Source organism: Cololabis saira, chromosome 11 (assembly GCF_033807715.1).
Source record: "Cololabis saira isolate AMF1-May2022 chromosome 11, fColSai1.1, whole genome shotgun sequence".
NCBI classification, from domain to species: domain Eukaryota; kingdom Metazoa; phylum Chordata; class Actinopteri; order Beloniformes; family Belonidae; genus Cololabis; species Cololabis saira.
In genome coordinates this window covers 38,789,748-38,802,551 of record NC_084597.1, presented here as the reverse complement: position 1 = coordinate 38,802,551, position 12,804 = coordinate 38,789,748, and the positions used below count along the sequence as shown (strand labels likewise).

The 12,804-nt window shown below is 41.0% G+C and overlaps 1 protein-coding gene across 3 annotated transcripts in view; it reads left to right on the top strand.

Annotated features, from left to right (window-relative positions):
• Nucleotides 1-12,804, top strand: part of whrna (whirlin a) — a 210,592-nt gene that overhangs the window by 107,071 nt on the left and 90,717 nt on the right. For all 3 annotated transcript variants that reach the window (XM_061734475.1, XM_061734476.1, XM_061734474.1), the window contains exon 3: nucleotides 197-322. In XM_061734475.1, coding sequence (XP_061590459.1) covers nucleotides 197-322 — 126 coding nt within the window. The remainder of the gene's footprint in view (nucleotides 1-196; nucleotides 323-12,804) is intronic.

The following is a 12,804-nucleotide window of genomic DNA, read 5'->3' as shown; positions in this document are numbered from 1 at the left end:
ACTCAGATCAGGGCTCTTATTTCCTCCATGGTGTCACGCGTCTTCTTCCACTTCCACGTTAGGTTTAAGTTCAGCGCCACAGTCAAATCAGACAGCCTAACAGCTAAAAAGTCATATCTGAGAATCGTCTGCATGACAAAGATCAGGTGCCTTTGTTTCATCTTGTTTTGTGTGGATCTCTCTATGTCTTACACAGGTCAACTTGGTCTTGGATGACGGCCGTTCTCTGGGCCTGATGATCAGAGGGGGAGCTGAGTATGCGCTGGGTATTTACATCACCGGAGTAGACAAAGGATCAGCAGCAGAGTGCGGAGGACTCAAGGTAGGACTTTATTTTGTATCTATTTTTTTTTAAACACTTCCCACAATGCAATGCAGCAGTGTTTGGTTGCTACGTGATATGTACATGTCCTAAGTATAATATTAAGTATAATCATATTATTATATAATATTAATATTATAATATTCATATATAATAATATTATATAAGGTAATCTTGTTTGGGTCAGGATAAACGGGAAATAGCGGAGCGCTGCTGCTATTGCTGCTGTGACAGGTTACCATGGTAACAACCCCCCCCCTCCCTACGGCAGGAAGTCACGTGTGCGCTCCGAATAGTACGTCCGAATTAATGCACACTACTGATATTTACTCAAAAGTGTGCCGAACTTAAGTGTACTTTTTAGTATATACTGTTTAGTACGGCATTTCGGACGCATCGATAGTCCCCGGTGTGGAAGATCAAAAGCACTGGAGTTAACATGAAAAAGTAAAAACAACATTAAAAAAAACCTATGAACAAAAAAAAAAGAATATAAAATAATAAGTACATAATAAAATAATTGAAAAACTAGTAGTTAAAATAACTAAATAACAATAAATTAAAAATATATTAATAAAGTAAATAAAATTCAGTTGTAAGCTAAACTTGTAAATAAAATGTAACCTTTTAATTGACTGGAGGATTCACATGATGATGCGTCCATACTAGGATTCAGAGTCCACATTTTTATTTACAAATCTGTAGTGAAGTGAAGTGAAGTGTTTCTTTAAGTGAAGAAAATTTTGCCAGAAAAAAAAAAACAAACTAATCATCATAGAGTTGGGCTCGCTATTGGTCCCCCTCAAATTGACCTGCTCTATTCGCCCCTGAGTAGCACTTTGGACTGCATAGTTTCATATCTTAATATTTTAATGTTTTTTCTTCTCACGTACAGCTCCCCCAGGTAATGACAGGAAATTTCAAGGTTGCAGTACATTTGTAAAAATATGAGGACACCACTCAGCGATATTCATTAATCACCAGAACAGTCCCCAGTAAGATTATCAGACAGCCACCAAGTAATGACTTTTGCTAATTCTGCAGAAAAATCATTAATTTCACATTTTGTGCTCATGAAAGTCTCAGGGCACAGTGTCAGATGCACCGCTCCTCCATTCAGAGACCAAGTCTTTTAACTAATGGATCAGCTTCTTGCATTCACTATTAGGTAAAATGCGTCTGGTGCCTGCTGAATTTTCCTTTGTGACACGACAGCAGATGGAGAGTTTTTGCTTCATATCACTTCATTTTCTCTTTATTCTTACCTTCTCTGCTCATTTAAACTGTTCCCTGACAAGCTGTTATTTATTTTCTCCACCATATGGGCTTTAAAAACGTTCTGCTTTACAGTTTAGACAAAGTAAAATGTGCCACATGGAATTTGATGAATGTACCTTGAAAAAATAAGCTTCAACTTAAAGCTAAATAATGTGTAATTATGTGTATATGTAAACTGTGTTGTAATGAAATATTTAGTTGAAATTAGTGCACTTGAAACGATGGAGGAGCATCCCTTTGGTGCTGAAATAAGGAATGAGTGATTTTTTTAAAGCGTTAGCAAGAGTTGTAAAATGCTAATAGTATAACAAAAGTGACATGATCTTTATAATGTGAAAACAGGAACAAACGGTTGATGATACAGCATGTCTGACATTTAGTGGATATGTAATCATGTTTACACATGGACAGATCTGTTGGTTCCTCTCCATGGAAGATCAAAGAAAGGCCATAATGGTCACTGAAATAACTTGAAACGTATAAAAGTTATGAACTATTTCGTCTTAATCCCTCTTGGAGGGGTCACCACAGTGGATGATAGTAGACACACAAACCTACCTAACGTACATGTTTTTGAAACTGATAAACGTAATCATAAATAATAATTTACTAAAAAATGATTTATGGACTGTGTACCTAATGGTGAAAATCAGAAACTGCACATGAATTATACTTCAACAGAATCATTGTACAATAAAAAAAAGTTTTAACACTGGATTGGACATGACTTTGAAAATGATGGTAACTCAGCTCAATACTTTTGAACCAATAGCTGCAGTGATTTTTCTCTCGATGAGTCTTCTCTACCTGTAGACAGGTATCTTGGTCTGCTTTCAGAAAAACTGAAACAACGGTTTTTAATGGATATTTATTCCAATTCCAGGTTGATTGTGATGTTCAAAGAAACGTGCGTGGATTTGGGCGTACCTGCAATTTTGAACATCTGATTTTTTTTTTTGCATACGCAAGAATTCCACGCACGGATTCACGTTGAAATCGCACTGTTTGTACATGAGGCCCCTGGTCAGCCGTGAAGTTGGGAGGAGCAGGGGGTCGGGGTGGGAGAAGGCTGGGTGGGGGGCTGCCTGGGGCCGTCGGGGGGAGGAGAAGAAGAAGAAGAGAGTGCTGCTGTGCTGTGTGGGTGGAAGGGGGGCAGCAGGGACGGTGGGGGGTGGAGTGGAGTGGCTGAACCAGCCCCCGGGTCTGGCAGTCAGAAGGTGTACCGATTTTTCCCAGTGGCCAGCCGCGGTACTGCAACAAAAAATCCCATGTGGCCCAGAAAGCTTTTTTCCCATAGACCGCAATAGTAAAAGAGAAGCCTCTAAAACTGTTCACAGGACACCTCCAGCTGTAATCACCGGCTATTACTAATCTTTGTATTCTATATTTTTAAGTCATGGACTTTATATCCGTCAAAAATGTTTTATAACGGCCAGAAAAGTCAAAGAAAAGTCTCTTTCTGGGCGTGACGTCACGGCTGACGTCACAGCAGTGTCCGTGCATTCCACGGATGTTTATATTAATATATATTATGTAATTATATTATATTAATACATTAATAATATATGTAATACTATACATGTAATAATATACATTAATTAAGATATTATATTAATACATATTATATTAATATTTGCGTCATTGCCCCGGGGCATGATGGGAGGCCCCAGAGCATCATGGGAGGTGACTCAACTGCGCATGCTCTATGGGCCCGTGTATGCGGAAGTAAACCTGGAAGTCAGAGATTTTTTCGGCTTATGCGCTGGCTGAGCAGAATGCATTGAAATGAATGGGCGGCCATTTTTGACGTCCCATCCAGTTTTATAATAGATCCATGGGCTGAACCTATTGAAAAAGTTGTTCAGGTCGTTGGCCCTCTCCACACCTCCCCCCTCTGTGCTGGTCCTTGCTTTGTGTCCTGTGATGGTTCTGACACCGTCCCAGACATCCCTCATGTTGTTCTCCCACAGCTTCTGCTGCACCTCCCTCCTGTAGCAGTCTTTTGCCTCCTTCAGGCTGTGGTTCACCTCCCTCTGTGCTGCTTTCATCTCCTCTTTGTTTTTGGTCTTGAAGGCCGCCTTCTTCTTGTTGAGGACAGCCTTGACTCCCTGTGTTACACATGGTTTGTTGTTTGGGTAACACCGAACAGTGTTGGTGGGGTCACGACCACATCTGCACAGAACTGATGCTGCTTTGAGATGGCTTTTCTAGTAGGGATGATCCGATCCGATCACGTGATTGGAAATCTGGACCAATCACGTTGTTTCAGATTTGATCAAAATCGGACGTTGCATCCCGATCAGGGATCAAATATATATTTTATCCTCATTATTTTGATCAGCGCATCAAACAGAATATAGAAAAAATGCTAAACAACTGGTGTATCAACAAGCAATGGGTCTGCTAATATGAAGAACACCATGGGTGAGGTGGCGATGTGGAGTGTCGGCTGTGTCACGTAAAGTGAGTTCAATAAAGTTGTTTGTGGTGATTTGCGCACAGCAGTGTTACAGCGGAGGCAAATAAATAAAAGTTAAGTTACAACAGTGATTTAAAACCAAACAAAGCTGTGTCGACTTCCTCAGCTGAGCTTCCAGAAAAACGCCACTGGCGGTTTTGTGCATTCTTGCCAACTTTGCGTGTACGAGGGGTTGCTCTCTCAACACAGCGGGATGGACACCCTGCTACCGGAAGATTGTAGGCCACTTCAAACACAAACATTTTATTCTTTAAGCCAGAAAAGGACAGTGAGAAGTAAGAGTACAGTCTAAAAAGCCTTAGTTTATGACACTGTTGCACTTTTAATTGCTTAATCTGTTAACATGCCTGCTGGGTATTTTAAGTTGAGCTGCTGTTTTTAAATTTATGTCAAATTTGCACTACTTTTACTAGATAATAGTTGCACTATTATTACTTGATTGTTCAAGCTACCTCAAAGAGAACTGCACTGTTGGAGTGCAAAATGATAAAATAAGGTGAATAAAATAAAAATAGGGCCTGGATCTGTTTATTTTGCATTTGTTCGTTATTTTAATGTGTTATGAATGTATCGGATCGCGACTTGGTCTCGACAGTTACTCAAAATCAAATGACTCGGAATCGGATCGGGGCAAAAAAAAAAAACCTGATCGGGAAATTACATTCTTGTCTAGTTTACTTTCTGATCTCATCAGTCAACTCTCTCCTTTGTTTTCTCTGGTCCATTTTCAGTGTGGTTAAAACCATGGCATCTTTAACCTGTAACTAATTATTTTTAATCTTTTCTAGGGGTACTAATTTGTCCAGGCCAGACCATTAGTCTGTTTTTCTTTTTAAATGACTCTGAAACAATGTAAATTATTATTTATTACGACTACTGCCTAGTCATTTCAGTGGCCACTGTGGGTTTTTCTTTCTTTAATGGAACACATTTGTCCACATCTGTAGATCTGTTGCTCATGTATTAGCTTTTTTTTTGCGGTGACATGGCAACAGATGGAGAGTGATGCAGACATCCCCTCTCCTGAGCCCTCCATCTCATGCCAGTGACCTTTCGGCCCGTTAACCAGCCAATTACACAAACACCTACATGGAGTCCACACAGGTACAGTCTCAACCTGACATCATGTTGTGGAGAGTTATTTTTAGCAACCATTCTCTTATTTAAAGAGAAAAAAAATAGAAAAACTAAAACAGAAGGTAGAGAAGTGTTAAATACTGTATTATTTTTGAGGGGAAAAGTTGCAGTATCAAAAACTGAAGAGCTGAATTTTCTTTGTTTGTTTGGTTTCTGGTAACTAAGAAAGTAACTCCTAACAAAGCTATGCCATCCCGCCTGCTGCATTTTTCCCAGGTTTTTCTCTTTGTGACGCTCCAGCGGACACCTTGGTTTGCCTGTGGGGCCAAATGCCAGCTGTCGTCTTGACAGATTTAGGAAAACATCGAGGAGGAGTAAGAAAAGAAGAAAAATCATAGCCGCAAACAGAGCTCAGACACGCCGACACACTTGCACTCACTGAGATTGCCAGGACACAGCTGGCACAAGAACTGAAAACGGATTCTCAGTTATCGTGGGTTGTGGTAGTAAGCCAATAAAATGAGTCAGTGACTTGCATCTGGATTATACAGTTTTTCATCTCTGAGGATCTAATTATTTAATGTTAACCCCTCGCGCTTATATTAGCAGTGCAGTGACTCATGCTTCTGACACAAGCAATGTCCTGAGGAAGGTCATTGTGTGGAAGGTCTCATGTTAATATTTAGTGCGTCTAAGCACAGAATACCAACACCAAACCTTTCTTTCTATTATTCCAAAAAGTGAAAATGTGCACAAAGAGTACAAGCCTGCTGTTGTTGCTTTTCACTGTGGAGCAACAGCCACGCAAACTGCTAAAATCTATAACATAATCAGTCAGAGAAGCTTTAGAAAGACGTTTGTGAAACACTAAAGAAGCATTCATATCGAGGACATACAGTTATTTCGCTGTCAACTGTTGACATTTGAACAATGAGTTTCCTGCTGTCTCTGAAGTCTGGAGTCACGCCCTCAGGGAGGAACGCTGCTCTCTGATCACACCTGTTTTATTCTCAGAGGTGTTCAGATCCAGTGGACCATGGGCATTTCTGCACATTTAAGAATGGTTTTCAACATCAACATTATGCCGCAGGATGAAAGACTCTTATCATGTCAAAATATTTCCCTTTTCATGAGACGGAATATTTGATTACTTTAAGGACACATGTTGATCTTCTAAAGTTATAGACCCCTACCATCGGCATAAACCACCCAAAGTAACTTTGGACTTTGGTCTGAGTAATCTGCTTTGATGACTACCAATCTTTTTATGGTAATATGTCACACATCAACGATGATGGAATTAGCTAACAGAGCTACAGTGGATGTCATGGCGATTTAGACAGTCAAGAAAACAAGTTTCCAAGCAAAATCAGAAGATAAAAATCTCAGCGTCGTAGCAACTTGACCTCCTCACCTATAGGGGGACCTCTTGAGCTAAAAACTGCAAACTCTGTGTCATTTTAAGTCTGAGTTATTTGAGACCCTGATAAAAGTGTTGTAGATATCTCACACAAACAATCAAATCAGAACTGTAGAAGCAAATTAAAATAGGTTTCACACAAACAACCAGATTTGACAGATTTCTCAGGTTTCTCAGATGTTTGGACCACAAACACAAAAATAATTTTTTTGTAAAACATATTTGAAACACTTTTCTAAATGCATCCACAGCCCCCAGCTTTATATATGTCACCTGGGAAGATTAACATAGTTCAATATTTATCATCGTGTGGCATATTTAATTAAAAACAAAGAAAGTAAAGGGGGAAAAAAATAGAAATGATAACAATTAGATATTGCAGTATTATCAAAAAGAAGCTATGTGAGGAAACATTATGGTAATCTCTTCATATATGCAATATTACAAAGGCTTGAAATGCCAGTCGGCTGTTTTTCCAAGTCCCACATATTCATGCTCTGAATCTAAATATATTTGTCCTATTACATGGACCGTCATTGATGATATTTGCTAGAGAGTGAGATGATAAAGCACACAGAGTGTTGATAGCTTTGAGAGGACTGAAAAAATGAGAGTCGCAAGGAAATGTGCCCAGAGGAGAAACTGAAGGGAACAAACATACGGGCGAACATTCCCACAGATCCACTGTTGCCTTATTTCTCTACATGGTGGGTGCTCTTTATGCTTTTTTCTTGGCTGCATTTGTTTCAGAAATCTAAGTGGGATCGAGTGTTTTTCTTTAGAGTTGACGGAAAATGAGGGAAACATATTGTTAACATGGAAGAGTGCTTTTTTTTTTCTTTCCTTTACTTTTCCAGCATCTGTATAAGCTGTTGATGGCATCAGATTTTTTTTTGTAATATATTTTTATCCCTGATTTCTTTCCCATTGTTATCACCCAGTGCTCCTACCTCCTGGGCAGTCTCGGACATTGCTCTCCCTCCACCAACCCCGGGAGGCCCTGCACTGAGCTCAGGTCTCCTCCTTAACCTGAGGAGTGAACAGCCTGCTTCTTTCCCCAGACAGGGTGGGGCTTCTCTGGCCGGATCGACCTGACTTGGCCAAATAATGATTCTGATTCTATCCAAGGGAACACGGGGAGAACATGCAAACTCCACACAGAAAGGCCTTTTCACCAACCCCACCAGGGTGTGGGCGCTGAAGTCATGGGGGAACTTACACGCACTTGAACCCAGGACCTTCTAGCTGTGAGACGGCTGCACTACCAGCTGCACCACCGTGCCCGCTCAGATTTATTTTAGCAGCAAAGCAGAAACACATTAACATAAAGTATCTGTTAATATATTGTTATGCCCCAGTCTATGGGTGCCTAGGACACAACATGATTTTCCCCAAGTAGCCACAAACAAGATTTGGTTTCAATATAAAAGGAAGTGATTTATTTACACAAAAGTAAATGAACATATAACTATCTTCAGAAGTAAACTGAGACTGAGCTAGTAGGCTTCAGGGTGGACTGAGGCCAAAATAACAAACAAAAGGGTCCCGTCTCGGGAATAGGTAACTGACCTGACAAACAAAAGAAACAAATGACAGAAGGCTTACCTCCCTAACTAAGATAAACAGGAGAAAACAAAGTTAACAAAACTGGCAGCCCACCCTTACTACTCACAAGTAACTAAGGGTGCTTTCAGACCTGTGGCCCGTTTGTTTGGTTCTGATTCAGGGGCTAAATCGATACAGTTGTTTCGTTTCTCGTTCGTGGGGTTTGTGTTCACAAGGCAAACGTCTGTACCGTTTCAAAGCTGATAACAAATGCCATGCGCGAACCAGCTATTCTCTGATTGGTCAAATGAATGTGGGAGGAGTTTCTTCTTCCGCACCCCGGGATAAACAACAATGGTTATAACCCCTTTCACAGAGAGGGTGCAAAGCGGCGACCGCCGCCGGCTTTCCCATTCATTTATGTGCTACCGGCACAGAGTGGACCGCTCTGCTGCAGGGTTTGCGCTGCGCAAACCCTGCCCGAATTGAACATTTTTTAATTTCATCGTGCCGCGCTGTGACAACATCTCGGCACGTCTAATAGGAGAGAAGGTGGTGGAGGCTGCGCCGACTCTTCTCCTATCGCCGCGGTTGCACATACACATGAATGGAGTTGTGTCGGTTGCTGTGTCGATTATGTTCTCACTACAAATAAAAAAAATGAACCGCTTCAGGTCTGGAATGGAATCAGGCCGAGAAAACATCTCCTAGGAGATCTCGGCTCGCTTGTTTTGTGCCGTTTCCGAGCGCGATTGCTGTGTTCAGATATACTAAACGTTCCGAAGGAGGAAACGCTCCCTGTTCCCCGAACAACTGCTCCAAACGGGACAGGTGTGAAAGCACCCTAATTTCAAAACAGATACAAAAGTTCTAAGCAAAAGGTGTGGCCGGTTGGGAGAGGAGGATGAGAGTCTGCAGCCCGCTTGCAGCCCTCTGGCGGCCGCCATCTTGGCTCCTTATATATCAGGTGGTTGTCGGTTTCAGCCAATCACCGTCCAGGGCATGGAACCTTCCCACCAATGACCGCACGGCTGTGGCACACACCTATTTGCATATTCAATTGACAAAAACACAGAGCGCACACACACACACACACAGCAGACAAACTACAAAATATGACCACAGTCATAACAATATGTATTCAAGAATAATGTCACATCTTGCATGTTTTCCCAATATCTTGCCGCCCTTGTAAAAATGTTTCCAAAGATAGTAATTCACACCTTCCCATCTACCTGCTACCTTCTAGGAAGACATCGGTGAGTTTCAGACTGAAGTCTGTCAAATTTAGGTCACTACCAGGTTGGCAGAGCGTCATGAGCCCGTAGAATAAAAAGTGAGCTGTGCAGGAGGAGGCCGAGGTACAGAGGTTGGGTTTGTGCATTACTGACTTCAGTGCGGTGGCTGTGTTGAAGGGGTCTTCAGTGACATTTTTGCACGATTAACAGCTGACTATAATGGTGTCTTTAAAGATTGTGACTGTATCTGCGATCCCCCCAGGCATTATTTCAGTGCAGTTTATCTTTGTTATCTTGACTGGAAATGTTTCCACTCATCACTGACATTATTACTCTGTTCTCTTTATGGCTCACTGGCTCAGCTGAACACTTTTTGGAACAATTTGTAACCAGACATGAAAGACTTGAAGAAGATAAAGGCTTAGAGAAGCAGAGAGCCCTTGCTCTGGCAAACTTCGTCTAGATATTATCCAGAATCTTCAAAAGTCCTTATATGAAACTTACTGCTTGGAATTATTTTTGTTATGATGTTGTTTTTGTTTCTTATAAACTGAGCAAAGTATCTAATTCTGATTTTTTGCGTGAAATCAGTTTGAAACCCTCTGCAGCGCTGTAGACTTCCTGAGGGTGCAGACTGGAACAATGGAAAGACATCTCTGATTGTCGGTGCTCAGCAGGAGAAGATGATTCCTCATAACCGTCGCTGGCGAGCGCTTACGCTTCAGCTCCTTACCCTGCAGCTCCTCGCTCTGTGTTTACGCACCAGTTCCCACACCAGAAACATGACTTAGATGACTAACAGGCTCTTGTAATCCTCTCATCATCAATATGTCGCCGCCGAGGCACTGGCACTCAAAAGAGAAGGAAGGTTCATCAGTACTGATACATCTTTTAACCGATCAGAGCAATCCAAACTGTTGTGCACGCGTGCTCATGTTTGCAGGACACGTGCCCACTTCCTAAAATCTCCCACATTTTACTTCCACCCACTCACTGAGCACTGAAGCTGAAGAAAGGTCAGCCTGGCATCCTGGCCTTTTGTTGACATCTGCCTGGTTCAGTGCAATTCAATAAAGATGAGAGAAAAAGGTTATGCCAACTATGAGGCGAGAGACGAAAGACTGTGTTTTGTTTGTTTGTTTGGTTTTCTTCTCCTATAGCCTCTGGGTCTTGGTGCATTTGCTAAATTGACTTTTATGAATGAACCCTGATTTTTTGCCCTATTTGCTTTATTCATATCCAAACAAGTACACGCAGGCTTGCACATGGAGCATCTCTGAAAGAGGAAAGAGTGGGCCTGGAAAGAAGATGTAGAATTCAGACTAGCCTACTTACACATAGTGCAGAGATGACACTCCATCCTCTTTGAGGATGAAGCAGTGTTGCTGTGAGATCTCACAAACCCAGAACAAAAAAGGTGCAAGCATTCCGAGGTGTAGGCGTGTTTGTGTCCGCAAGCAGAAATCATGTGTGGGACTTTTACGTCTACATGTGGCCCTTTTCAAAATAAGAGTCCATTACTTTAATAAAGATCATTGTAGCATGTTGTTACAGTCGTCTGAACGCTTAACACTCTGAGCTTAGATGTAAGGATCATTTTTTTAAATAATATATCTGTTTTATTCTAGGCACATAAGGTTTTGTAACTTCAATATGTCCCACTGTGTCAAAAAAAGTAATGCCTGTAATCTATTATGAGCAAGTGTTTGATGTTGCAGCAGTAGGAAGAAACAAAAAGAAACAAGATGTCAAAGACTGAAGACTCGATTGTGATGGTGACCAATCTTTGAAGTTAAAGGTAGTTTTCGCTTCCTCTCAAAAAGCGTTTGGAAAAACAGCAAGCACTTTTATGCAACTGTGGGTGTCAGGAGAAAAATTCTGCTTGAGTCACTTTACCTCAGGTTCACAGAAAAAATAAAAAGGTATATATATAAAAAAAAAAAGAAAGAACAAGCAAGTAAGAGGCCGTTGGTCACTCTGCTGTAATAGGTTTGATATTGACCAGGATCTCTTTGTTATCCACATTCCCTCCTCTTTTTTTCCCTCTCCTTGCACTTTGAGTAGTCTAAAAAAGCCAAAGTGCCATAAAGTAATTTTCAAAAGAGCATTCCTGCAAAAAATGGTTCTGACCATCGTTGGATGTCAGACTTCATTATATTGCTTAAGAAATGCAGTGTGCATAAGCCGCAGCCAAGGTGGCCTGCACCGTAATGCAAAAACTGCAGCGATAATGGAAAAAAGAATAAATGAAAAGTAAATATCTCGGCCTGTATCTACTTCCACCGGAGAAAAAAGAAGAATATAAGTTGAACTACAACAAATAAATCTAACCACAGTTTTCAAAGCTGATTGTGAAAAAGAATAAGGGAAAACTGTGATAAAAGATGTGCTTTACCTATTGTCATACCATGATGTCTAAAACATGAATTTATATTATCAGCAGCCTTTCAGACCTCTTTCCATTAACGTGATGGCAGCAACCTTTGTCTGACTGGCTTAAAGCTGTCGCTTCCAGACTGCTACAGAAGTGGTAGAGTGAAAAAAGGCTTGAAAATTGTATTAGGCCAGCATCTGTAGTTTATCCAGCTGACTGCATGTTAATATATGCAATATCGCAGTAGCAGAGCTACTGTCTGAGGCAAAGTTGTAGTATAAAATCAATGTGCCAGCCAGTTATCATGACCTGGGGTCTTAATGAAACCCATTTCAGTCTTTATATTATGATACTGTAAATGAGATAGCTGGCTGATAGTTGGCAGAATAAAGATATTCAATTCAAATAATCAAATTCTGCATATGTTTTAAACCTTAATGCAGCATGATTATCCTATGTCCTATGTAAAAAATATTCTTTTTTAACAATAATCTTACAATGTTTCTTTCCTTCTGTGGGGTCTAATAATCTAATAGCTTCTGTGGGGTAAGTCCATTCTGGGCCACACTATATGAGGATTAGTCAGGCATAGCAGTCAGTTGATTAGTGTCCTCTCTCCCCCGGGCTTTATGTCTGCATGTCCCTGCTCACACATGTGCAGGCTCTCTTGCTAGAATAAAGACTTTCACATGAAATCTGCTGATGCAACACCTCCCCGCAGCGGTGTGTGAAAGTGCGTGGAGATCTGGACATGTTTAATAGTGCTTTTGAACAACAACATTTTGAAGCAATCGGTAAAATGATTATTTCTCTGATTTATTGTTTGGTTCTCTCTCAGTTTACTTGACCGACCCTGCTAGGTTTGAAAACAGTCAGGACTAGCTCCTCAGCTGCTATTTTTGTTAAAAAAAAATCCATCCATCCATCCATTTTCTACACCCGTTTTATCCTTTGCAGGGCCATGGGGGTCTGCTGGAGTCTATCCCAGCTCATTACAGGCAAGAGGCAGGGGTTCACCCTGGACAGGTCGCCACAGGGCTACACTGCCTTAAATACATATCTAAATGCATA